Source organism: Chiloscyllium plagiosum, unplaced genomic scaffold (assembly GCF_037043375.1).
Source record: "Chiloscyllium plagiosum isolate Xiang-an unplaced genomic scaffold, Cpla_swu_hap1 HiC_scaffold_2, whole genome shotgun sequence".
Classification (NCBI taxonomy): Eukaryota; Metazoa; Chordata; class Chondrichthyes; order Orectolobiformes; family Hemiscylliidae; genus Chiloscyllium; species Chiloscyllium plagiosum.
This window is the reverse complement of record NW_028270140.1, coordinates 141,464,868-141,491,431: the sequence shown is the minus strand read 5'-3', so window position 1 is coordinate 141,491,431 and position 26,564 is coordinate 141,464,868. Positions and strand designations below refer to the sequence as shown.

Here is a 26,564-nt window from a genome sequence, read left to right as displayed (position 1 = left end):
TACACATGAAAGAAGGGAAACTATCATGGTATTCGAACAGATGAAAGACTCAACCGACAATCAAGGTATTTTTTCGATGTATAATTTCAGTTACATCACACTGTAAACTTTTGCTATAAATTCTGTGCCTTACAATTGTGCCCTCCACAACCACCTGATGAAGGAGCGGCGCTCCGAAAGCTAGTGCTTCCACTTAAACCTGTTGGACTAGAACCTGGTGTTGTGTGATTTTTTAACTTTGTACACCCCAGTCCAACACTGGCATCTCCAAATCATTGCCTTTATACAGCTCTCTTAACAAAGGAAAACAGCTCCAAGGTAGTTTGCTGCACCAGTTATGGTAGGAACAGGAGTGGGCTATTCAGGTATTCATTATGAAAATTTGACAACTGATTCACACAAAATATACAAGGACAGGCGACCAAAACCTTGGTAATACAGACCAATTTTAAGAAGTGTCCTAAAGGAACAGAGCACGTGTTTGAGAGGACTATTGATAAGTTCAGCATTTTTACATTGTCTGCTTCAGAGACCCACTCCTTTTCATAATTAGACACTGTGTGTACAACTCAAAGCCAGGTAGCATTCTATTCTCCATGTCTGTTATTTCTACTCAGTTACTGTAGATATTTTAAAGATTTGACTGGGGGCAAATTCCCTGTAAAGATTGACTCTATCGATCCATCTATACACCCCGAAGGACCCATTGACTGGTGTTAACTTCTGTTAGGAAAACAATGTCATAATTGTAGAAAATGTTCTATTCATGACACAAAATGAAAACATTCTTGTAAGTCAAAACAAAATAGCTATATGACCTACCACAAATGACTCAAATTTAGAATTCTCCTCATTCTGTGGCAAGCCCTCCATGGCCTTATTTATCCCTATCTCTGTAACCTTCCTCTGTTCACCACATACTCCCATCGCTTGAGCACCCTAAACTTTCTTTTCCCCATCCATGGTGACTGCACCTTTACCTAACCAGCTCCTAAGCTCTGAAATTTCAACCTGTCTATCTCCCTCTTCTCATTTAAGATTTTCCCTTACGTCTATCTCTTCAATTAAGCTTTTGAACATCTATCCACATGACTCTTTCTCTGACATCATGTCACCTTTTGTCTGTAAACTCCCCTGGAACTGACTTGGGACTTTTTACTATGTTGAGCATGCTATATAAATGCAAAGTGTCTGTGTTTTCATTGAATTGTGCATAAAATATAGAAATAAAGGGGAATCATAAAAATACTTTTACCCTGAAAATTAGTCTGAGGAAAGTTATTTTTGTTCATTCATGGGATTTGGACATAATGGCTAGACCAGCACTTATTGCCCATTCCTAATTGCCCAGAGGACAATGAGGAGTCAAGAAAATTGCTGTTGATCTGCCATTACATTAAAGGCCAGACCAGATAGGGATGGCATATTTCCTTCCCCAAATTACATTAATGAATCAGATAGGTTTTCAAAATAATGATAATATGGGGCTGAATCTTATTTTGTTTTTGGCTAAGTGTCAAGATTCACGGAGAAGTTCTCTTTGAAGTTCAGAAAGATTGTATTGAACGTAAGGAACACTTCGTTCTTTGAGCTTATTCTGCTATTCAATAAGATCATTGTTGATCTGATTTTAACCTCAAATCTACTTTCCTGCATATCTCCAATAATATCGCATCCCCTTTTGTCACCAAGAATCTCTCTTGCTTCAAATTATTTAAAGATTCTGCATCCACTGCTTTTTGAGGAAGGGAATTCCAAAGCTCATGGTAACACAACTGTTTCATAACAAACCAAATTCATTCACCTCTATCTACGCCATCCCAATACTGCCCCTCTCATTTCAATTCTAGCCTGATTCCACCAGTCATCATAACTGGAACAATTTGTTAACACAGGCATATTTCGTAATAGACTGGCACCCCTGGCAGCAGTGCTCTCTTTAAAAGGCATTGTACATCCAGGCAAGCACTTTCAGTCTGGAGCTTCCCTGCACAGCTCCTGACATTTGCCCCGTACATGGCAGAGGAATGGAAATTTAGTGGTTGCCAGCTGGGTCAGTGCAGTCTCAGCCACCTGGAGCAATGCCCAATAATGTAGGAAGAAGGTCAATGACTGGCTGCTTCAGTGTAAGTTTCATCATCTACTCTCTGTAACTGCACCCATTCTCACCAAGGGTCACGCTCTACCACTTTCACTATTCCATGCAACATCTTCCCTTATTCAGTCTCGCCTACTGCAACTGCCTACTCACTCACTTACGGAAACTCACCAATTTTACCCCACCTGCACCAGCAATAATAGCTATGCCACTTGCCTTCATGATTAGATTAGATTAGATTACATTACATTACAGTGTGAAAACAGGCCCTTCGGCCCAACAAGTCCACACCGACCCGCCGAAGCGCAACCCACCCATATCCCAACATTTGCCCCTTACCTAACACTACGGGCAATTTAGCATGGCCAATTCACCTGACCTGCACATCTTTGGACTGTGGGAGGAAACCGGAGCACCCGGAGGAAACCCACGCAGACACGGGGAGAATGTGCAAACTCCACACAGTCAGTCGCCTGAGGCGGGAATTGAACCCGGGTCTCTGGCGCTGTGAGGCAGCAGTGCTAACCACTGTGCCACCGTGCCGCCCACACCTTGCTCAATTCCTTCCTTTTCTCCCATTCTAGGAGAAAGCAGCCTACAATAGGGCAGAAAAAGCCTAGACAGGTGTTGCACTGACCAACATCTTACACTTCCACCCTCACGGGGGTGGAATCATAACCCTGAGTGCTCTGAGTTGCTAACTGACAGTGTGCAAACCTTGGACAGGTTTTGATAGCTGGGCCCTGTGGCTGATGGCTGTCTCCCTTGAGGACCGAGGCCTGCTGACAACCATGAAAGTCTTCCTTGGTTTTGAGTCTGTGCTAAGTGCAAGGCAAGTGAAAAGTACAGCGAACCTGGTATCTTTGGCTCAGCTGACAAAGTGCAAAAACGCAAGGTACGGATGCTGTGAGCATCGATGTAGGCTTAAAGTGAGTGAGCAATGATAGAATCATTGAATCCCAACAGTGTGGAAGCAGGCCATTCAGCCCATCAAGTCCACATTGGCCTTCCAAAGAGTATCCCTGCCAACTGTATTTCCCATAGTCAATCCACCTGACCTGCACATCTTTGAACTGTGTAAGAAAATCAGAGCACCTGGACGAAACCCACACAGACAATCAACTGTGGGTGGACTTGAACCCAGGTCCCTGGCACTGTAAACAGCAGTACTATCTACTGCGCCACCCCCTAGTTACCAGCACAGTCTGAAGTGCCATTTTAAAGTTCATAAGCATTCTATAAGTGGAACAGAGATATCACATGATCATGCAGAGAGGCTGGCAAGTATCCAATGCCAAAGTCCATGGATGTGCAGTCATCATTTGTGAATCATAGAATACAGAACATAGAACATAGAACATAGAACATAGAACAATACAGCACAGAACAGGCCCTTTGACCCACGATGTTGTGCCGAACATTTGTCCTAGCTTAAACACCTATCCATGTACCTATCCAATTGCCGCTTAAAGGTCACCAATGATTCTGACTCTGCCACTCCCACAGGCAGCGCATTCCATGCCCCACCACTCTCTGGGTAAAGAACCTACCCCTGACATCCCCCCATACCTTCCACCCTTCACCTTAAATTTATGTCCCCTTGTAACACTCTGTTGTACCTGGGGAAAAAGTCTCTGATTGTCTACTCTATCTATTCCCCTGATCATCTTATAAACCTCTATCAAGTCACCCCTCATCCTTCGCCGTTCCAATGAGAAAAGGCCTAGCACTCTCAACCTATCCTCATACGACCTATTCTCCATTCCAGGCAACATCCTGGTAAATCTCCTCTGCACCCTCCCCAAAGCTTCCACATCTTTCCGAAAGTGAAGCGACCAGAACTGCACACAGTACTCAAAATGTGGCCTTACCAACGTCCTGTACAGCTGCAACATCACCTCATGACTCTTGAATTCAATCCCTCTGCTAATGAATGCTAATACACCATAGGCCTTCTTACAAGCTCTATCCACCTGAGTGGCAACTTTCAAAGAGCTATGAACATAGACGCCAAGATCCCTCTGCTCCTCCACCTTACTAAGAACCCTACCGTTAACCCTGTATTCCGCATTCTTATTTGTCCTTCCAAAATGGACAACCTCACACTTGACTCCATCTGCCACTCCTCAGCCCAGCTCTGCATCATATCTAAGTCCCTTGGCAGCCGACAACAGCCCTCCGCACTATCCACAACTCCACCAATCTTCGTATCGTCTACAAATTTACTGACCCACCCTTCGACTCCCTCTTCCAAGTCATTAATAAAAATTACAAACAGCAGAGGACCTAGAACTGATCCCTGCGGAACTCCACTTATAACTGGGCTCCAGGCTGAATATTTACCATCTACCACCACTCTCTGACTTCGACCAGTTAGCCAGTTCTCTATCCAACTGGCCAAATTTTCCCACTATCACATGCCTCCTGACTTTCCACATAAGCCTACCATGGGGAACCTTATCAAATGCCTAACTAAAATTCATGTACACTACATCCACTGCTCTACCCTCATCCACATGCTTAGTCACCTCCTCAAAGAATTTAATAAGACTTGTAAGGCAAGACCTACCCCTCTCAAATCTGTGCAAGCTGTCCCTAATCAAGCAGTGTCTTTCCAGATACTCATAAATCCTATCCCTCAGTACCCTTTCCATTACTTTGCCTACCACCGAAGTAAGACTAACTGGCCTGTAATTCACGGGGTTGTCCCTATTCCCTTTTTTGAACTGGGGCACAACATTCGCCACTTTCCAGTCCCCTGGTATCACCCCCGTTGACAGTGAAGACGAAAAGATCATTGCCAATTTCCTCTCTTGCTTCCCACATAATCCTAGGATATATCCCGTCAGGCTCGGGGGACTTGTCTATCCTCAAGTTTTTCAAAATGCCCAACACATCTTCCTTCCTAACAAGTCCTTAGTTGGTAGGATTATGGAAAACCCAAAGGCTTTCTATAGGTATGTCAGGAATAAAAGAATGACTAGGGTAGGAATAGGGCCAGTCAAGGATAGTAGTGGGAAGTTGCGTGTGGAGGCTGAAGAGATTGGGGAGACACTGAATGAATACTTTTCCTCAGTATTCACTCAGGAACAGGGCATTGTTGTCAATGTGAATACTGAGTCACAATTAATTAGAATGGACGGCTTTGAGGTATGTAGGGAAGAGGTGTTGGAAATTCTGGAAAGGGTGAAAATAGAAAGTCCCCTGGACCTGATGGCATTTATCCTAGGATTCTCTGCGAAGCAAGGGGGGAGATTGCAGAGCCATTGGCCTTTATTTTTATGTCCTCATTGTCTACAGGAATAGTGCCAGAAGAATGGAGGATAGCAAATGTGGTTCCCTTGTTCAAGAAGGGGAGTAGGGATAACCCTAGTAACTATAGGCCAGTGAGTCTCACTTCTGTTGTGGGCAAAGTCTTAGAGAGAATTGTAAGGGATAGGATTTATGAACATCTGGATAGGAATAATGTGATCAAGGATAGTCAGCATGGTTTTGTGAAGGGCAGGTCGTGCCTCACAAACCTTATTAAATTCTTTGAGAAGGTGACTAAGGAGATGGACGAGGGTGAAGCGGTAGATGTGGTGTATATGGATTTTAGTAAGGCGTTTGATAAGGTTCCCCATGGTAGGCTACTGCAAAAAATACAGCGGTATGGCATTGAGGGTGAGTTGGAGGTTTGGATTAGGAATTGGCTGGCTGGAAGAAGACAGAGGGTAGTAGTTGATGGTAAAGGTTCATCTTGGAGTGCAGTTACTCGCGGTGTTCTGCAAGGATCTGTTTTGGGACCATTGCTGTTTGTCATTTTTATAAATGACCTGGAGGAGGGGCTAGCAGGTTGGGTGAGCAAGTTTGCAGATGATACGAAAGTCGGTGGAGTTGTTGACAGTGAGGAAGGATGTGTCAGGTTACAGCGGGATATAGATAAGCTGCAGAGCTGGGCAGAAAGGTGGCAAATGGAGTTCAATATAGGTAAGTGTGAGATGATTCACTTTGGTATGAGTAACAAAAAGATGGGGTACTGGGCTAATGGTCAGATACTTGGTAGTGTGGATGAGCAGAGGGATCTTCGTGTCCATGTAAACAGATCTCTGAAAGTTGCCACCCAGTAAATAGTGCGGTGAAGACGGCATATGGCGTACTGGCTTTTATTGGTAGAGGAATTGAGTTCCGGAGTCCAGAGGTCATGTTGCAGTTGTATAAGACTCTGGTGCGGCCGCATCTGGAGTATTGTGTGCAGTTTTGGTCACCATACTATAGGAAGGATGTGGAGGCACTGGAACAGGTGCAGAGGAGGTTTACCAGGATGTTGCCTGGTATGGTAGGAAGATCGTATGAGGAAAGGCTGAGGCACTTGGGGCTGTTTTCATTGGAGAAAAGAAGGTTTAGGGGTGACTTGATAGACGTGTCAAGATGATTAAGGGTTTAGATAGGGTTGACAATGAGAACCTTTTTCCACGTATGGAGTCAGCTATTATGAGGGGGCATAGCTTTAAATTAAGGGTTGGTAGGTATAGGACAGATGTTTGGGGTAGATTCTTTACTCAGCGAGTCGTGAGTTCATGGAATGCCCTGCCAGTAGCAGTGGTGGACACTCCCTCTTTATGGGCATTTAAACGGGCATTGGATAGGCATATGGAGGATAGTGGGCTAGTATAGGTTAGGTGGGCTTGGATCGGCGCAACATCGAGGGCCAAAAGGCCTGTACTGCGCTGTATTTTTCTATGTTCTATGTTTAAGTAACTCCTCTAGCTTACCAGTCCGTTTCATACCCGCCTCTTCAACAATACGGTCCCTCTCATTTGTAAATACTGAAGAAAAGTACTCATTCAAGACCTCTCCTATCTCTTCCGACTCAATACACAGTCTCCCACTACTGTCCTTGATCGGATCTACCCTCCTTCATGTCATTCTCATGTTTCTCACATATGCATAAAAGGGTAGGATCAAGGTTATCCTTGATCCTACCCGCCAAAGATTTTTCATGCCCTCTCTTAGCTCTCCTAATCCCTTTCTTCAGCTCCCTCCTAGCTATCCTGTAATCCTCCAACGCTCTGTCTGAACCTTGTTTCCTCAACCTTATGTAAGCCTCCTTCTTCCTCTTTACTAGACATTCAACCTCCCTCGTCAATCAAGGTTCCCTCACACGACCATCTCTTTCCTGCCTGACAGGTACATACATATCAAGGACATGTCGTATCTGTTCCTTGAAAAAGTTCCACATTTCAATGACATCCTTCCCTGACAGCCTATGCTCCCAACCTATGCTCCTCAGATCCTGTCTTGCAGCATCGTATTTACCCTTCCCCCAATTGTAAAACCTACCCTGTTGCACGCACCTATCTCTCTCCATAATCAAGGTGAAAGTCACAGAATTGTGGTCACCATCACCAAAATGCTCACCCACTAACAATCCCATCACTTGTCCCGGTTCGTTACCGAGTACCAAATCCAATATGGCCTCCCCTCTGGTCGGACAATCTACATACTGAGTTAGAAAAGCTTCCTGGACACACTGCACAAACACCACCCCGTCCAATCTACTTGATCTAAAGAGCTTCCAATCAATATTTGGGAAGTTGAAATCGCCCATGACTACTACAAATCGTGCCCTGAGATGCTCGTACGAGTTTTCCAAAGTGAAAGCAGCAAGCTGAAGCCATCAGATACCCACTCTGACTTTCTGTTAACAAGGTGAGATTTGCATTTAATTAAGGTGATAACTAGTAATAATCCTCTTTAATAGGCACCTCACTGCTGCCTAGTGAGAATCTCATTTCGGCACCCAAAATTTGATTGGAAAATGCAGCTAGTTGCTCTTGATATTGAGAAAAGTCTTAGTAGACTTCTTGCAGTTGCACTGCTCAGGCCCCTATAAGATTTTACCACATGATCACCTTTATGCCAGTTTCTAGTTCCATATTTTTCATACAGAATTAAAATTTCAATATCTACACAGGTGGGATTTGAACCCACACCCACAGACATAGTCTTCTGGATTCACAGCACAGGGACAATGTTACTTCTCCACAACCTTGTAGCTCTTCAAAGTTCCTGACAAATTAGCCTCTACCCTAATCTGGATATCTGTTCCACTCCTTTGCCATTTTTGGGTGAATATTCTGGAAATTTCTGATTTAACACTATCCTGAGTGTTCCATCACCAAGAGGATTTTAGTGGTCCATGCAAAAGGCCCCATCACCATCTCAGAGCAACTGGTATGGGTAATAAATGCCATCTGTGTCAGCATCATCCACATTACAAGAACATTTTTAATTTGCACAATATCTATTTTATGTTCTTTGAACTGGGTGTTCCCAGCCAGCATCCTTGACAAATCCGGAAAGTTTACTTTGGTGTTGCCTCTGGCTGTAAGCAACACTTGAGTCAGCACTGAAATTAAATAAAGGCAACTGAAATTGCTCTCTCTCTCTCTCTCTTTCTCTCTGTCTTGTGTGCTCAGTTCCCATGAATCATGCACATCGGCACAATGCTACAAACTCAATAAATCCTTAACAAAATTGCAAGTCTTGGCGTTGCTGCAATTGACTCATCAGTGTGACATCTCAGCATATAAGTGCATATCCCAGACAGTACTGTGCAATCTAAAGGAAGTGATTCAATCACAGTACTTTGCAAAAATTTGAAAGGGGTTAAGAAAAAGAAAGCTTCTTTGTTAGACAATGTGCTGGACTGGGCATAAGTAACTGCTCTAGTGCTTGATTCCAATCAGCAATGTAAAGCTATTTTCGTTCTGAAATTGGGGCAAAGTGTATTGTCAGTCAGGGTACAGGAAGATTATGTTTCTTCTACCTAACCCCAGTGCTTTCTTGGTGTCATGTTCTTCCCAATGAGCAACAGCAATATGAAATTCTCAGATTTACTACCAAGGCCGGCAGCTGGAAGGGCATGCTATTTTTTGATGGTCCTGGCAAGTTTGCGTTGTTATTTATATTGGCTGCCCTGGACACAAGTGCAAAATGAAAGAAGCTTCAGTCTGAATCCGGCTCTTGCTGAGACTGCTTGCAGTTGCTATCACAAAGCAGAAGAACACTCCATTCATCAGCCCTGACATCTCTCTTTGTGTAGTCAGAAGGCTGAGGGTCCATTATACTGCATTTACGCTACAGCATTCCTGCTAAAGGAAAGATTTATAGAGGTCTTCAAAATTTTGAAGGGTTTTGATAGAGTGTGCAGGGAGAAGCTCTTAATAGCATGAATTGGTAAGCAGAGAACAAAGATTAAGAGTAATTGGCAAAAGCACCAGAGGGGGAGATGAGGAGAATTTTGTTTTATATGCAGTGAGTTGTGATGATCTGGGACACACTGCCTGAAGGGATAGTGAAAGCAGATTTAATAATAACTTTCAAATGGGAATTGGATAAATATTTGAAAAGGAAACATTTACAGGACTATGGGGAAAGAGTAACAGAGTTGGACTAAATCAGAGGTTCTTTGAAAGAGCCAGCACAACCCATTGATCTCGAACGTCCTCTCATAATTCTATAAATTCGTCACAGTGCCCCTGTAAATTCATCCTCAGCAGGTTTTTACTATGCTAATATGAACAACTCACCAAAAATAAAGAATTTCTTTTTTTCTGCAGTATGCCCAACTAAACAGAAAAATGTGGTTAAAGCAATTCAGTACAATTGAATATCTACTATCACTGCTCCAATTATCCACCTTAGTTAGAGACAAAAATCCACCAGTTATCCACCTTACCAATTATTCACAGACTCCAGATTCATTTCACAGCCCTCTAAAGCAAACCTTTCCTCCTACTAAGGCCAGCCTTCATTCAGTTATGACTGTGACAGAGGATTTAAAAGTGGATTTTTATTATCTATTAGCTTTCACTATTTAGATGGGGATAATATTGATTCAAGGAAATAAGCGAATTAATTCCAGTTCCTAAATGAAGCAAACAATTACTGGCATTCGCCATGCAAGAATCGAAATTATACAGTCAGCCCAAAGCACACACTTCAATGTTTTTTGAAATCTTGTTGAGGCCACATCCATTTACAGATATGAAACACATGACTAACCATCCAACATGGTAATTAGTCAGTACCCACATGTTTCGTGTTGGAAGTGTGCTGCCTGCTATATTATTAAACGTGCTGGTAATGCCTTGAATTCCCCCTGTTCAAATTTTAGATATCATGAACCCAACTAGAGTTGGTGATGCATGTACATGTGATATAAGGAGATGTCCTTAAAGCAAAAGAACACTGGGGCCAGGCACCAAATGGTTAAACCTTTTAGAAGCTCTTACCAGAATGGAAGGTTGGTAGAGTACTCTTACTCCTCCCTGTCTTGCACAGCAGTCCAAAATATCAATGCTGACCTCATAAGGCTATTTTCTAATAGACTAGTCCTCCAAAATGACCCTCTACAAATCACCTTCTCCCTTCCCATTGCCTTGCCTTAAAATCACACCCAGCTATGGCTTCACATAGCCTTCACCCTCTTGTTTTGAGCTCCTCTCTTCCTGTGATTACCTTGGGAGTCTTTCGATTGCCTCTATCATTTTGAGCAGGTCATCTCATCAAGGGGCTTACTTCAAGGCCTTTGCAGCCAACATTCACATATCCTTGTAGAACCAATTGACTATTTCTAGACATCAGATTGACACTCACAGCTCTCTGGCAATATGCTGATGACTGCTGAGTCTGAATTTCATGAGAGCCTTGGACATCAAACTTCACACTTGCATAGTCCCCCAGCTTTTTCAGACCTGAATGTATACAGATATCAATTTCCAGCCTTTAGTTTTTCAACTGTACCTGGAGTTTCAAAATCCTCTCACATTCATGAAACAAGTGGTTTTTGTAAGCGTCACATACATTTTATATTGCTGTTTGCTGATAGGAATTTAAGATACAACAAAGTGTGATCATTTATGACCACAGAGTGCAGTTGATAAAGTGGCTTAATCAAACCTTTGCTCTGAGAAAACTGAAGTGATTATCAGTCTTAGATGACAATATTGTTTGCAAACAGTTCTCAGTGGCAAGCAGTAATATCTTTTTACTTGAATATTTTCAGACTTTGTTTATGCCATTTGTGTTAGTGGTAGCTTATTGCCAAATAATGCAATGTTCTTTGTAACCAATTATAGTGTTTCAATATTTGTGTGAGGGTTGTGCTTCTATGATTACTAAGTGAACTGCCATTTCAACAATGTTACCCATTAGCATGTGTTTCTCATCATCATGTTCCAGCACCACCAACACTGTATACAGTTTCAGCCATTCCAACCTATTAGTCATTACACTTTAAATTTGGTCCCCAGACTAAACATAATGACTAACAACTTACATTCATATCATAGTTTTAATATTGTAAGATCTCTCAGTATACTTCACAGAAGCATAATCAGTCAAAAACTGCAACTGCTCTGCTCAAGACTGCAAGGAATTACAAAGAGTTGCGAATGCAATTCAGTCTATCACACAAACCAGTCTTCCATCTATTGACTCCATCGACACTTCCTGCTGCCTTAGAAAAGCAGCCAACATCAGCAAAAATCTCTCCCACCCCTGGTTATACTCTGTTATACACTCTTCCATCTGGTAGAAGTTGCAAAAGTTTGAAAACACATACCAACTGATTCAAGAACAGGTTCTTCCCCCTTGTTATCAAACTTTTGAATGGACCTCTCATAAATTAAGTTGATCTTTGTCTGCACCTTCTCTGTAGCTTTAAAACTATACTCTGCATTCTGATGTTTTACGTAAGGTGTGATTTTCCTGGATAGCACATTAAACAATACTTTTCACTGTATTTCAGTACATGTGACAATAATCAAATCAAATCAAATCAAATCAAGTTAAATTTGACACGGAATCACGCAATGAAATTTTAGGATAGAGGTCAGACATCTCTGTTGACTCATGGGAGGTGCTAGCTTGAGACTGACCAAAATGGAGATGACTCATTCAGGAAGGCACCAAACATATTGAGAGTTGGGAATTCATTGGGAATTTGAGAGGCGAAGGATGGCATTGGAGGGACAGCATAAACCCCAAAACAACTAACTGAATCAATCCTGCCCTGCAAATGATGGAGTCATCAGATCATGTACTTGATTTATCAGCCACCTGTGAACCCATCATACTGGTGTGGAAACAAGTCATCCTCAATTCCAAGGGACTGGCTAAGAAGAAGAAAGGAGGGTAAAGAGAGATATGGATGAAATTCCAAGCTTTAAGTAATGTAGCTGTGGTCAAAGATGAGGGGCTGTATCTTACCTTTTTTTTGGTTAAGTCTAAGCTGCATCAAGTTTTATGGAAAGAGTCTCACTGTGAGGGCAAGTGAGATTTCTCAGGTTTCATACCAACCTTTCCTGAATTAATACCTACTCAACTCTATGGTGCCCCCGCACCTTTAATTATATGCGGATCTTACCACATACCATTCCTGGAACAACTCACTCCTTAGCAGATATCCACTGAGAGACCAGCATCCATCATGAAAAGGTGATTGTGCACCCAGTCAATCTGATGTTACCTGTCATCAGTAAACTAATGGCACAACAGCCAAAAAGGCACACTGTTAAAGTATGTAAACAGTATGGCTGAAACTCTGTTCCATGTACAAAACATTTTCTCATCCTGGTTGCTGTTTAACTAGCACCTCACACAGTTTACATGTCCTTCACTACATCATGTCTTACCATCCTCTCTCAGTCACCACTACTGCGCCTCCAATACTCATTGGAGCTTGTCATTGACCAGTAGGGGAACACAAATACATGCAAGCAGTCAGATAGTTCCAAAGATGAACTTTATTACAGTCAGTAAAAGTGAAGGCAAACAAATCCAAAAAAGGCTACAGTTTGCCCCCCACAATGTAAACCAAATCCTGACATCATGACCAACGACTATTAAACATTTCACGGTGATCTTCTGCACTCAGCTCTCAGCATCTGGAACAGGGTGTCAGTCAAGTCCTGTCTGGTTTGTAATGCCCCATGCTGCTGAGCTCTGTCATGTACAAGGTCAGCTTCCCCCTCTCAATATCCTCCTCCTCACGAGACTGCTCGTGTTTCCCCGGCTCCACGGCATCTATCACATCCCCTCATTGCCTGCTCCAATTGTGCAGAGCATACCACTCCAGGATGATGTGGCACACTCTGCCCAGACTGTACTGAAATATATAGACCGGCAGCAGAACCACATCTTCAGAAGATCTATCACCTGCTCCATCATGGCATTGGTCACAGCACATGCACCAACTTGGTGAAGGTGCTGCATTGACTGAGTAACCACCACATGACATTAACAAAGGGAGTGTCTACTGTCCTCTGACCCCCTTCCCACTATCCCAGAGTCACATCAACCAGGAAAGGTACCATTTACTTCAGAACAGTCCTTGAGATTCTTACGTGGCAGATGATGCAGTGATATTCTCCTCATCCCACACACCCTTGGAAGTTTCAGAATTGATGGTGTACTTTTGGCCAGAATTCACCTCGCTTTCAAGTTATTTTCACTAATTTCTGCATACTTGAGATGACAATATTAATTTTGCAAGCTCTAATGGCATGATGCAATCCACGTTTGACAAGGAATTGATGTCTAACCACAATCACTCTGCATGCATTGCAAATGAGTGAAGAAATTATTGCAAGTAGCTGGAATTTGCAGATGCATGCTTCAGTGTCCTAGCATCCAACAAATGTCGATCCCATGTTTCACCTGACAAACCGACCGTTGACTATGTCCACCTAAGGCATCGTCCCAACTATTTTTCAGTTGCATTTCACACTAGAGAGCAGTAAGTAACAGCAGGGAGCACACCTTGTGGCAGACACCTTCAGCAATGGGCCCTGCCTGGCCACAGATACACCGGAGCTTCCATGATCCATTTTACTTCACACTACCTCAACAGTCAATTTTATCCTATTCCCTCCCTCAGATCCACACTCCCACCACACTGAACTTCACCTCCAACTGTCCTCTCTCCCCCTAGACCCTGACCTTTTGTTCCTTACTCATGCCCACACTGCTCCTCTATGCTTCCCTGTGGAGTCCACTGTGGTGATCACAGCCAATAACTTCCCACCCTCCCACATCCCATAACCTTTCCATTTCCTCTGATGCTGTTCTGCATAACCCCGCCCCTCTCCATATACCTTGAGTTTTCCCTCCAATACTGTCTGTGGCCTCACCTCTACAGATGCCTCTGCTTCTATCCCCTGTCTTGTCATTGCAGTCTTTCTATAAGGGTTTACATGTGGTCTAACCAGATGTCTCCCTGGTTCCCAATCAGTAGTTGTTTTTGCTCCAGATCTGCTGGCTGTGTTGACTCCATCCCGGTCTATTGGCCATCCCCAATCCACTCCAGGCCACTGGTTTCCCCCGCTTCTGCTCTGGGCCACCAGCCATCCTTGCTCTGGTCCCGGCTCACTGGATGCACTCTCTATGGGCCTGCTGGCCAGCCCCTCCCCGCTCTGCTCCAGGCCAGTGGCCGAATACCCCACCCCCCTCCACCTCTGCTCTCACCTACTGGCAATCCCCATTTCACTGTGGGTCACTAGCCATCCCTACCTCTGCTCCAGGCCAGCTGCCCACCCCCTGTTCTGTTCCAGGCTTCTGGCTGACCCTGCTTCAATCTGGGTCTGCTGGCTGCCCCCACACTACCCTGGGCCGCTGGCTAGTCCTGCTCTACTCCAAGATGTTTAGCCGTCATCCACCCTCCAGGCTGCTGGCAGAAGAGGAAAAGACAAGAGAGAAAGAATACATGTGAGAAAGAAAAAAAAAGGAACAGACTGCCATCTGACCCATCTGGAATGTCCAACTTTTTTCACACAAAGAATGGTGAGTGCTTGGAAGTGCTTTGCCAGAGGAGGCAGTGGAAGTAGACACAATAGCAGCATTCAATAAGTACTTGGACGAATACATGAATAGGAAAGGAATAGAGGGATATGGATCCAGTAAGTGAAGACAGTTTTACAATGCAAGGTCAAAATGTGTCAGTCTTGGAAGGCTGAAGAGCCTGTTCCTGTGCTGTATTGTTCTTTGTTTCTTGACCTCTGCTGCTATCTTGAATCATCAGCTGAAGTCAGCAGGTTCCCATTCCAATTTGCATGTTGACATCTAACGTGTTCAGCATGTAGGAATATAGGAACATTGCTCAGTAGCATAGGAAGCTGAATATTTATGAGGTGAGTTGTGCAATTAATAAGACATTTAACAAGCTATAATCCCTTTAATTCACAACTCACCACTCCTAGTACTGTCTACCACTTGGTAAATGCATGTATAATGTAGTGAATTGGTCCTGACATCAAGATGGGCCTTGCTGGACTTCTTATCCAAATCTGCCACAAATCCCCCTGTAGCACACATTGCTCAGGCAATGGCCAATTAATTTAAAGCCATAATTCCATTCTCAACCAAATCATCTCAATCAAACAACCTCAGTCTAATTAGAAAAGAGCTGCTGGCAATTGGAATGACAAAGGAAATTTCATGTGCAAGAATGCAGAAATCCTACACACTGGAAAAGTTTTTATTTTGGCCTGTCCTTGTTTGTTCCTCATAGACAATCACAACTGGAACTACGGGATCAGTTCTCTCACAATTGGTGTCACAATATCAGCAATTAAAAGGCAGAATGTCCAGTTAATAAACATATTTATTTCCAAGCTTCATTCCCATAATCAAGTCCCGTACATGGTGTTAGCTGTGGGTCGGTGGGAAGACTTTCCTCTGAAATATAAAATCACAGATTCAAATTCCATTCATAAGACGTAAGCACCTAATTTGGCTGGTAAATCAAAGTAGCACTGAGGGTGTGATGCACTGTCAGTAGTGAGGGAGTGTTCTACTGTTGCAGTCATCTTTCTCATGAGACATTAATCTGAGGCTAGAGATCCCATTACACTATTTTGTAACAGAACAGGAAAGGTATTCGCAGTGTCCTGGGCCAATACAAATCAGAATATTTGTACATATCAATGCACTTTGTGGGAATTTCTTGTAAGTGAATTCGCGACTGTGTTTGCACAGCAATAATAGTTCAGAAAGTGTAAGTCACTTTGGGACACCCCATGATTGTGATAAGTACCATATAAATGCATGTCTTTCTTTTTTGCATTGTGCCTTGCAGAAGCAACCTCATGTACAGTATTCCTGGAACTCAAGAGTTAAAGTCTTCTTGCAAAGATTTGGCGGCTAAGGTTCATTCCTCACTAATTGCTTACATTGTAGTCTTATTTGTACTCAGTCATAAATATAACTTAACAGCTACTGCAGAGAGTGGTACAAAATAATCTTGGTCCAAATCCACATTTATCAGAATGGCTGAGTTGGCAGCATTCTGAAGCTGATCTTTATTCTCAGATGTAAATCAGCTTGAAATGATTAAGAAGTGTGCAAATTCACCTGCCAGGTCAAGTGCTATTAGCACTCAGTTCTCCAGTGTAAGGTGATCTATACAATTAAACACAGCACAGGAAGTGAAATCAGAGAGACTGCGGGAGGAAGATCAAAACAAATTTGAAAGGAAGGGGCAACCAAAAAGGAGTGTTTGACATCAGTTAGGGCAGATGCAGTGGTGGGGTGGGAGACTGAAGAATTTCTGAAGAAGCCTTTTGAAGAGCATCCAAGGATATCACAACCGATTAGCAGCTTTCCACACAGCTGACCAGGGCTGGGGATTAGAAAATGGAGGCAATAATTAAGAGAATCCATCATATCAGTACAGTTGTACGTCTGCAAGAAAGAGCAACCTAGCATACAATTACCTTTCAAAATATAGCTGGTGTTATGTGACAAGATTTTCAAGCAAGATTGCTTCCTGTGCACAACTCCAGCTCCACAGGTCACCATGTCCACAAGGAGGTGAAGCCAAATTTTAAGCTCGACTGACTTATTGTTTCCTTTTCGTGCCCTGCACAGCTGCTGCACTCGCCTTTCCCCCACATGGCACTGCATTGCCCATGGTAGGCTGATGCAGAAAGTCAGGAGGCATGGGATAGTGGGAAATTTGGCCAGTTGGATAGAGAACTGGCTAACCGGTCGAAGTCAGAGAGTGGTGGTAGATGGTAAATATTCAGCCTGGAGCCCAGTTACAAGTGGAGTTCCGCAGGGATCAGTTCTGGGTCCTCTGCTGTTTGTAACTTTTATTAATGACTTGGAAGAGGGAGTCGAAGGGTGGGTCAGTAAATTTGCAGACAATACAAAGATTGGTGGAGTTGTAGATAGTGAGGAGGGCTGTTGTCGGCTGCAAAGGGACTTAGATATGATGCAGAGCTGGGCTGAGGAGTGGCAGATGGAGTTCAACCCTGTCAAGTGTGAGGTTGTCCATTTTGGAAGGACAAATAAGAATGTGGAATACAAGGTTAACGGTAGGGTTCTTAGTAAGGTGGGGAGCAGAGGGATCTTGGGGTCTATGTTCATAGCTCTTTGAAAGTTGTCACTCAGGTGGATAGAGCTTGTAAGAAGGCCTATGGTGTATTAGCATTCATTAGCAGAGGGATTGAATTCAAGAGTTGTGAGGTGATGTTGCAGCTGTACAGGACCTTGGTAAGGCCACATTTGAAGTACTGTGTGCAGTTCTGGTCGCCTCACTTTAGGAAAGATGTGGAAGCTTTGGAGAGGGTGCAGAGGAGATTTACCAGGATGTTGCCTGGAATGGAGAATAGGTCGTACGAGGATAGGTTGAGAGTGTCTTTTCTCATTGGAACGAGGTCGTACGAGGATAGGTTGAGAGGTCTTTTCTCATTGGAACGGCGAAGGATGAGGGGTGACTTGAAAGAGGTTTATAAGATGATCAGGGGAATAGATAGAGTAGACAGTCAGAGACTTTTTCCCCAGGTACAACAGAGTGTTACAAGGGGACATAAATTTAAGGTGAAGGGTGGAAGGTATGGGGGGATGTCAGGGGTACCCAGAGAGTGGTTGGGACATGGAATGCGCTGCCTGTGGGAGTGGCAGAGTCAGAATCATTGGTGGCCTTTAAGCAGCAATTGGATAGGTACATGGACAGGTGCTTAAGTTAGGACAAATGTTCGGCACAACATTGTGGGCCGAAGGGCCTGTTCTGTGCTGTATTGTTCTATGTTCTATGTTCTATTGCATTAATCTCTGCTGGCCCAGTAGCAGTTTCCTCACCTGAGGCAAATTGCCACTGGTTAAGGTCCCACAGAAGAAACCAAAGCACAAATCTGACCACATAATTCTCTGCGCCAGTAGGCAATCGAGGTGGGATCATTGACTATTTCTAAGATGAATGTAAGCAGATTCTTAAACAAACACAGAGAATGCTGGACAAACTCAACATGTCTAGCAGCATTTTGGAAGAGACAGAAACAGAGTTAACATTTTGAGTCTGGTACTGAAGATAGTTCCTTGTTAGACAGGGTAATCAAAGGTTATCAGAAGGAGATGAGAAGTTCAAACCACAAACAGATCAGCCAGAGCAGAACTGGCTTCTGGAGCTGGATGTTCTAATATTAGTCTTGCCTTGGATATTTATAATTAGGTTGATGCTTCTGAAGATCCAATGCTGTATTTCTGATGAGAGATTAAATTAAGTCAATGAATGTAAAAGATCCCAATGTGAAGAAGAAGATAGGGGTGATTTCTCCCTGAGTCCTTTTTTCAGTATTTATCCCCTCAATCAAAGCTTTTGAAGCTGATTATCTAATCATAATCCTTTGCTGTCTGTGATAGTTTGCTCTGCATGAATTGATTATGACATTTCCTGCATTATAACAATTCAGCATGTTTCAGGACAGTCTGTAGAAGGTAGAACATAGAACATAGAAGAGTACAGCACAGTACAGACCCTTCGGCACTCGACTTTAAGATGACACTAACCTACATACCTTTCATTGTACTAACTTCCATGTGCCTATCCAAGAGTTGCTTCAATGTTCCTAATGTATCTGACTCTACTACCACCGCTGGCAGAGCATTCCACAAACCCACCACTCTCTGAATAAAGAACCTGTCTCTGACATCTCTCCCAAACCTTCCTCCAATTACCTTAAAATTATGCCCCCTAATGATAGACATTTCTGCCATGGAAAAACGTCTCTGGCTATCCACTTTATCTATGCCTCTCAACATCTTGTACAGCTCTATCAAGTCACCTCTCATCCTTCTTCACTCCAATGAGAAAAGCCCTATCTCCTTCATCCTTTCTTCATAAGACATTTCCTCCAGATCAGGCAGCATCCTGGCAAATCTCATCTGCACCCTGTCAAAAGCTTCTGTATCTTTCCAATAATGAGGCAAACAGATCTGAACACAATGTTCCACAATATTCCTGGTCTAACAAGGACTTTATAGATCCGCAACATAACCTCACAGCTCTTAAACCTAATCCCCCTGATAATGAAAGCCAACACACCATACGCCTTCTTAACAACCCTATCAAACTGGGTGGAAACTTTGAATCTATGAACATGGTCCCCAAGATCCCTTTGTTCCTCCATACTGCCAATAATCCTACCTTATTCTGCATTCAAATTTGACCTTCCAAAGTGAATGACTTCATACTTTTCCAGGTTGAACTCCATCTGCCGTTTCTCAGTCCAGCCCTGCATACTGTCAATGTCCCATTGCAACCAACAACAGGCCTCCACACTATTCACAATTCCACCAACCTTCATGTCATCAGCAAACTTACTAACCCACCCTTCCAGTTCCTCGTCCAAATGATTTACAAAAATTCCAAAGAGTAGAGGTCCCAGAATCGATTTCTGAGGAACACCACTGGTCACTGAATACTTTCCATCTACCACCACCCTCTGCCTTCTATGGGCCTAGCAATTCTGTATCCAGATAGACAGGTTTCCCTGTCTCCCATGCCTCCTTACTTTCTGAATGAGCCCACCCTAACAGGAGAAAGTGAGGACTGCAGATGCTGGAGATCAGAGCTGAAAATGTGTTGCTAGAAAAGCGCAGCAGGTCAGGCAGCATCCAAGGAGCAGGAGAATCTATGGTTCGGGCATAAGCCCTTCTTCAGGAATGAGGGGCTCATTCCTGAAGAAGGGCTTATGCCCGAAACGTCGATTCTCCTGCTCCTTGGATGCTGCCTGACCTGCTGCGCTTTTCCAGCAACACATTTTCAGCCCCCACCCTAACAGGGACATACTGGATTCTTGAGATCACACTTTTAAAAGCCTCCCATTTGCCGGTCATTCCTTTTCCTTCAAACAGACTCACCCATGATTTGGACGTGCCGGTGTTGGACTGGGGTGGGGAACTTTATCTAATACCTTACTATAATCCATGTACAACGCATCCACTGCTCTACCTTCATCAACTTGTTTTGTCACAGCCACAAAGAATTCAATAAGGTTTGTGAGGCATGATCTGTCCCTCACAAAACCATGCTAATGATCTCTAATCAAACTATGTTTGTAATTGTAAGTCTTTTTATGTTGTGTCAAATTGCCATGACTCTATCTCAATGTTATGTTTTTACTACAGCCTAAGAAGACTGACATACATGTGAATTTTTCATCTGAACGTACAAATTATGTATATAATTTATAAACAAATAATGTCCAATTCTGATCTCCCTGCTATAGGATTAAGCTGGAGAAGGTTCAGAGAGATTTACCAGGATGTTGCTGGGAATGGAGGGTTTGAGTTATAAGGAAAGGCTGGGATGTTTTCCACTGGAATGTAAGATGTTGAGAGGTGACCTTATAGAGGTTTATAAAATAGCGAGGGGTATAGATAAAGTGAATGGCAGGTGTCTTTTCCCTAGGGTGGGTGAATTTCAAGACTAGGGGGCATATTTTTAAGCTGAGTGGAGAAAGATTTAATAAAGGCATGAGGAGCATTTTTTTTACACAGACAATGGTTCATGTGTGGAATGAACTTCCAGAGGAACGAGTGGATGCAGGTACAGTTGCAACAGTTAAAAGACATTTAGATAAGTACATGAATAAGAAATGTTTGGAGGGATACGGGTCACACACAAACAAGTGGGACTAATTTAGTTTGGGATTATGGTTGGCATGGACTGGTTGAACTGAAGGGTCTGTTTCTGTGCTGTTTGACTCTGTGATGCTATAAATTAGGATAAAATTATGGCTGATCTGATTGTGGCCTTGTCTCCACTTTGCTGCCTACCTCCAAAATACTTAGTCTATTCTTTAATTGAGACTCTGCTACATCTGCCTTAAAAAAAAATTCATGACTCTCTGGGAAACAGAATTTCACAGATTCAAGACTCTCTGCAGAAATTAAAATTTTAGTATATTTTCCTTACATGGAGACTTTATTTTTAAACTGCACTCCCTAATTCTAGTCTCTCCCATGAGTGGAAACATCCTTCAGCATTCAACCAGTCAAGATCCCTCAGGACCTTGTATGTTTCAATATCATCACTGCTTATTTTCAAAACTCCATGGATACAGACCAACCTGTCCAACCTTTCCTTTCAAGATGTTTCACTTATCATAGGAATCCTTTGAAGGAACCGTCTCTGCAGGGCTTGTAAAGCAATTATGTCTTTTCTTGAATAAGGCGATTAAAAACTGTCCTGTACTCTGGATGGGGTCTCACTAAAGTCTTGTACAACTGTAGCAAAATGTTTCAGTTTCAATGTTCTATTCCCCTTGTAATAAATTCCATTTCCCTTTCTAATCATTGTTTTACCTTCAAACCAACTTTTTGTGATTGATATACCAGGACATCCAGGTGATTCAGTACCTCAGAAGATGCAATCTCTCACCATTTAAATAATATGTTGCTTTTCTATTTTCCCTACCTAAGTGGACAATTTCACATTTTCCTTCATATACTCCAACTGCCAAGTATTCTACACCAATATCAACACAATTATTTGCTGAATGCTTTGTAATTTTGGGCTGTGAATTTGCAAGCACTTAACCTGACACGTATACTCACATACGCAAACAAAAAATATCCATTCCAAGTAAAGAAATTCCTACTCCCTAGTGCTGTAATGTTTGCCTGGTGCACTTTGGCCATGGTCTACCCATAACCTGTTGAATAAAAGGAAGCAAATGATGCAACTTTTATGCTGTCATCTCGAATGTGCAGGAGGAGTTATATCGTTGTAGCCATGCTGCCTTTGTAGATATTCCATTCACAAATAGTTCAATAGCCAGTACCTTGTGGTTTCCTGAATTTGGGATAGTGATGTCTATCTATATTTTAATATCATTGATTTTAGAATTTGGATATTGAGCTGTTGGTATATAGGCTTGGTCTGTATCTAGAGCTGAAAATGTGTTGCTGGAAAAGCGCAGCAGGTCAGGCAGCATCCAAGGAACAGGAGAATCGATGTTTTGGGCATAAGCCCTTCTTCAGGGAGGAAGAGAGCTTCTTCAAGGAAGGCATCCTTGTAAGAGGATTCGCAGTAGGATAAGCCCTTGAAGAAGGGCTTATGCCTGAAACGTCGATTCTCCTGTTCCTTGGATGCTGCCTGACCTTCTGCGTTTTTCCAGCAACACATTTTCAGCTCTGATCTCCAGCATCTGCAGTCCTCACTTTCTCCTCCTTGGTCTGTATCTATAAATGATTAACTTGCAAGCATTTCTGTAGCCATGATATTGTAAAACACAGTAGAAGAAAGCAAGAGAGAGATTAATGGAGTTTTGAATCCATTGGGTGAATTTTTACAACCAATCAAATTAAATATTGTAGTGTATTAGGTTTCTACCAGAAGGTTCTAGAACTTTTTTTTGTCTTATGGGAACATCTCTAGCTTGAAGAAAGCCCTTTTGGTTGCAAGGTTGCAGATGTCTTAGCTAAAGCTTGATGTATAAGACAGTTCTCCTAAGCAAGGGAGATAGTTTAGAATTATTAAAAACTTGATTACCTCAGTGTAAGTAACATAGTTTTAAAGTTCCAGAACAGAAGTATTTGGTTAAAATTTTGCAAGTGTTATTTACAGCTGAGAAAGTCTAAGTTCAAACAAACACAGAGAATGCTGGAGAAAATTAACATTTACAGTCTGATATGGCTCTTCTTCAGAACTGGTGTGAAGAATTAATAGGAAGCTATCAGATTTTCAAGACAGAGAATGAAACCACAGTTGAATTGAACCTTATAGTTGTGATAAAGAAGATAATTCTCTTGTCTGAGTACTGGAAAGGAATGTTTTATGGATTAAGGGGATTGTATTTTGCTGTGAGTTTCAAAATGTTTGAACATGTGCTGTATGAGAATAGTTCAGTTTATTCTAATTTATCTTAATTTCTTTTGTGTAACACACTTCTGTTTTATTGTTAAACCAGCTCTGCAGCATTGTGTGCTTATCTTATAGTGAAAAATGACCTTGTTAACGCCAAAAACAAACACAATCTATGGTCTAATAATCTAAATTTCAGTCTGGGATCTGACTTAGAGTCAAATAGTTACAGAGATTAACGCACGGAAATAGACCCTTTGGTGCACTTGCCTGCACTGAACAGACATCCTAACCTGACCTCGTCCCATTTGCCAGCATTTGACCCATGTCCCGCTCAATCCTTCTTATTCATGTACCCTGGCAGATGCCTTTTAAATGTTGGAATTGTATCAGCCTCCACCACTTCCTTTGGCAACTCATTCCACACCACGCACCACTCTCTGCATGGAAAACTTACCCCTCAGGTTTTTTTCAAATCTTTCCCGTCTCACCTTAAACCCATGCCCTCTAGTTTTGGACTCCCACACCCTCGGAAAAAGACCTTGGCTATTCACCCTATTCATTCCCCTCATGATTTTATAAACCTCCATTATATCACCCCTCAGCCACTAATGCTCCAGGAAAAAAAGCCCAGCCTATTCAGCCTCTCCTGATGGTTTAAACCCTCCAGTCCCAGCAACATCCTTGTAAATTTTTTCTGCACTTCTCAAGTTTAACAACATCCTTCCTATAGACTTGTTTCATAACAATGGCTGCTGGGATCATAACAGGACCAGTTCTAGTCCTGTTAGAACTTTTTTTAAGCTCAACTGACTACCATAATGCAGGGGTCCTGAAAATGGAGAGTTTCAGCCCTGCACTTTTCTCTTCAGTTGAAAATATTGCGACAAAAGCCAGTGCTTCAGCCCTTTCTAAGATCATCCTAGATAACTAACAGCTAAAATTCAGAATACATTGTACAATAGTTATGTTATAAGACACATAACCATGTTGCCAAGAGGATGAAAAGGTGAAAAAAAAGGTAATACATGAAAATGAATGTATTGTTCATGTGTAAGTTCTATTTGGAAACATAAAAGATGTATCTCATTCACCAGTTTAACTGTTTTTTACTTGGACTAAAAACATACGTTTCTAAGACATATGGCTCATAGCAACAGTTCTAATTGGAAAAAGTGGGATGAGGTAAAGGAGGATTAGTTTAATGTGATAACCAAATCAGCCAGGCAGAGGAGAGTGGCAGTGATTGGGGGATTGTTTGGGCCTTTGTTTGGGGAAGAAATTGAAGAAGTCTCAAGTGGAAAATGGAATATCAAATGATTGGGCTGAAGAGAGAGTAATTAAGATATTGGAGACTGCTAAACTGAAGGAGCATGCCAGAAATCACATGGGATGTTGATGGAAAGAGAGAGATAAATCAAGAATTGAGCCAAGTTGGGAAGGTATTAGTTCAATGAGGTAGTAACAGGCTGACAAGATGGGTCAACCAGAACAAATCTTAGTCTGGGTCTTGGAAAGATGGTAGAAATTGATTATCTATGTTTGGAAGACTATGGGATATAAGTAAAGATCTCTAGAGGAGATGTGGCCAGTGAAAAGCATGGTCCAGGAAGTGCTAGGAGAAAGTGTTGAAGAATGCTGGAGGCAAAGACCCTAAATTCTTTCAAAAAGCACCTGGATCTGCACCTTAAGTGCTGTAATTTGCAGAGTTATGGGCTGTCTGCAGGAATTTGGGATTAAAAAGGGCATCTGGATGCCTTTGGATCGGTGTGGTTGAGATGGGTCACATGGCCCCCTTCTGTGCAGTAACATTTCCATGGTTCAATGGTTCTATAGCAGTTTCTGTACCTCTGCAAAGTAGAAGTCTCTTAGCAGATTGGTAAGCCAATTTAGCAAATTACACAAGCTGGGGCTTGATTCCCTGGCATTTGCAAGATGACAGGGTGATTTGATCAAAGTTTTTTAAAGATATTTAGGGGAACCAACAGAGTATATAGGTAGAAACAAAAAAAAATTACTCAGACCTTTCAGAAGTGAAAAAAAAATCTACATGTTGAAACAATGGTAAAAGTTTGGAACTTTCGTCTGCCATCAGCAGCTTGTCAAAAATATATCAACCTCAGGTTCAACATTAACAATTGATCTCACATCTTTTTTTCTGCAACAATTTTAGAAACAGCTCACTTTAAATTTAAGGGCATTTAGGGATGGGGCAATAAATGCTTTTCTGCAAATTAATCTATAAAAAATGTTGATGATGGTCGATCATATTTTAATTCTGAATCTGAGATCGATAGACTTTTATTTACCAAAGCTGAGAAGAGATATGAGGCAAAAGTGGTTATATGGAATTAGGACACGGATGAGCCATGATCTCTTTCAACAGTGGTGCAGACTGGAGGGGTTAAATGTCCTTCTCTGTTTCCTATGTTCCAGAATAGGTATCTGAAGCCTTCAACTTGAAAGCATGTTGAACAGAAAATTCACCCGAATATTTTAATCTCATGAGTGAACAGTGCCGTATGTGACAGATGGATTTATTCCTGTAATGCTGAATTTCACGGGCACTGACAATTCATCTTTCTATTTTTGGACTCCCTAGGACAAGACCTTGTATCACCCAGTGAGCAACAGCTGCATGGACTGCAATCTCGCTGATAAGAAGATTTTCATGAGCAAATGCAATCCCTCAGTGCACACCCAGCAGTGGATTTTCCAACATGTCAACTTGACTGTTCTAGACAAATTCAACAGTAATTCCAGCTCTTAGAAACATCTTTGCCACAGTGAAGAATGTGCATATCTGGCAAGTTGGTCCTTTGGCAGAACTATTGGTAGCTGGGTCAATTCATTCAGGTGTTGAGTTTTGTAGCTATGAGGGGTTGGGATGGGTGTGGGGGGAATCTGGGGAGGGTGTGGTGGGCTTACTCTCAGGATCAGTGATAACTGTAGCTGAAGTCAAGAACGCGATGGATGCACTTTGAATAAAATAAAAGGAGCCTCACCGGCTGTTGCAGGACGTGAAAAGACTCAAGCAGACACGAGAATGCCTTGCTGGTCAAGAGCAAACAGATTCAGACATGCATTGGACTGTATAAAAGAGAGTTGGAATTCTGTAGATTCTCAGGTCAATCCTGCCTCAGTGTATCTTTAAGCGGATGCTGATTGCACTTTTTGCTTTAGGGCAAGCCACAGTTTGACATGTCAGCAGAGGAGTGCATGGCTGACACCAGGTCAAATCTGTTGACAAAACCGTATCGGAGAGCTGTCCAGGATTCGACAATGATACTGAGCTTTTTTGTTTAACCCTGTTTGGGTTTTGTGAACAGT

At 42.5% G+C, this 26,564-nt stretch overlaps 1 protein-coding gene across 3 annotated transcripts in view; it reads left to right on the top strand.

Moving 5' to 3' along the window:
• galntl6 (polypeptide N-acetylgalactosaminyltransferase like 6) overlaps positions 1-26,203 on the top strand; it is a 1,318,324-nt gene extending 1,292,121 nt beyond the window's left edge. For 2 of the 3 annotated variants that reach the window (XM_087993690.1, XM_087993684.1), the window contains exon 13: positions 25,837-26,203. In XM_087993690.1, the coding sequence (XP_087849816.1) occupies positions 25,837-26,004 (168 nt within the window). In that variant the 3' untranslated portion in view covers positions 26,005-26,203. Of the gene's footprint in view, positions 1-16,220; positions 16,291-25,836 lie in introns of all 3 variants that reach the window. The other variant, XM_087993693.1, reaches the window with a different exon arrangement.
• Positions 26,204-26,564: the final 361 nt, after the last annotated feature.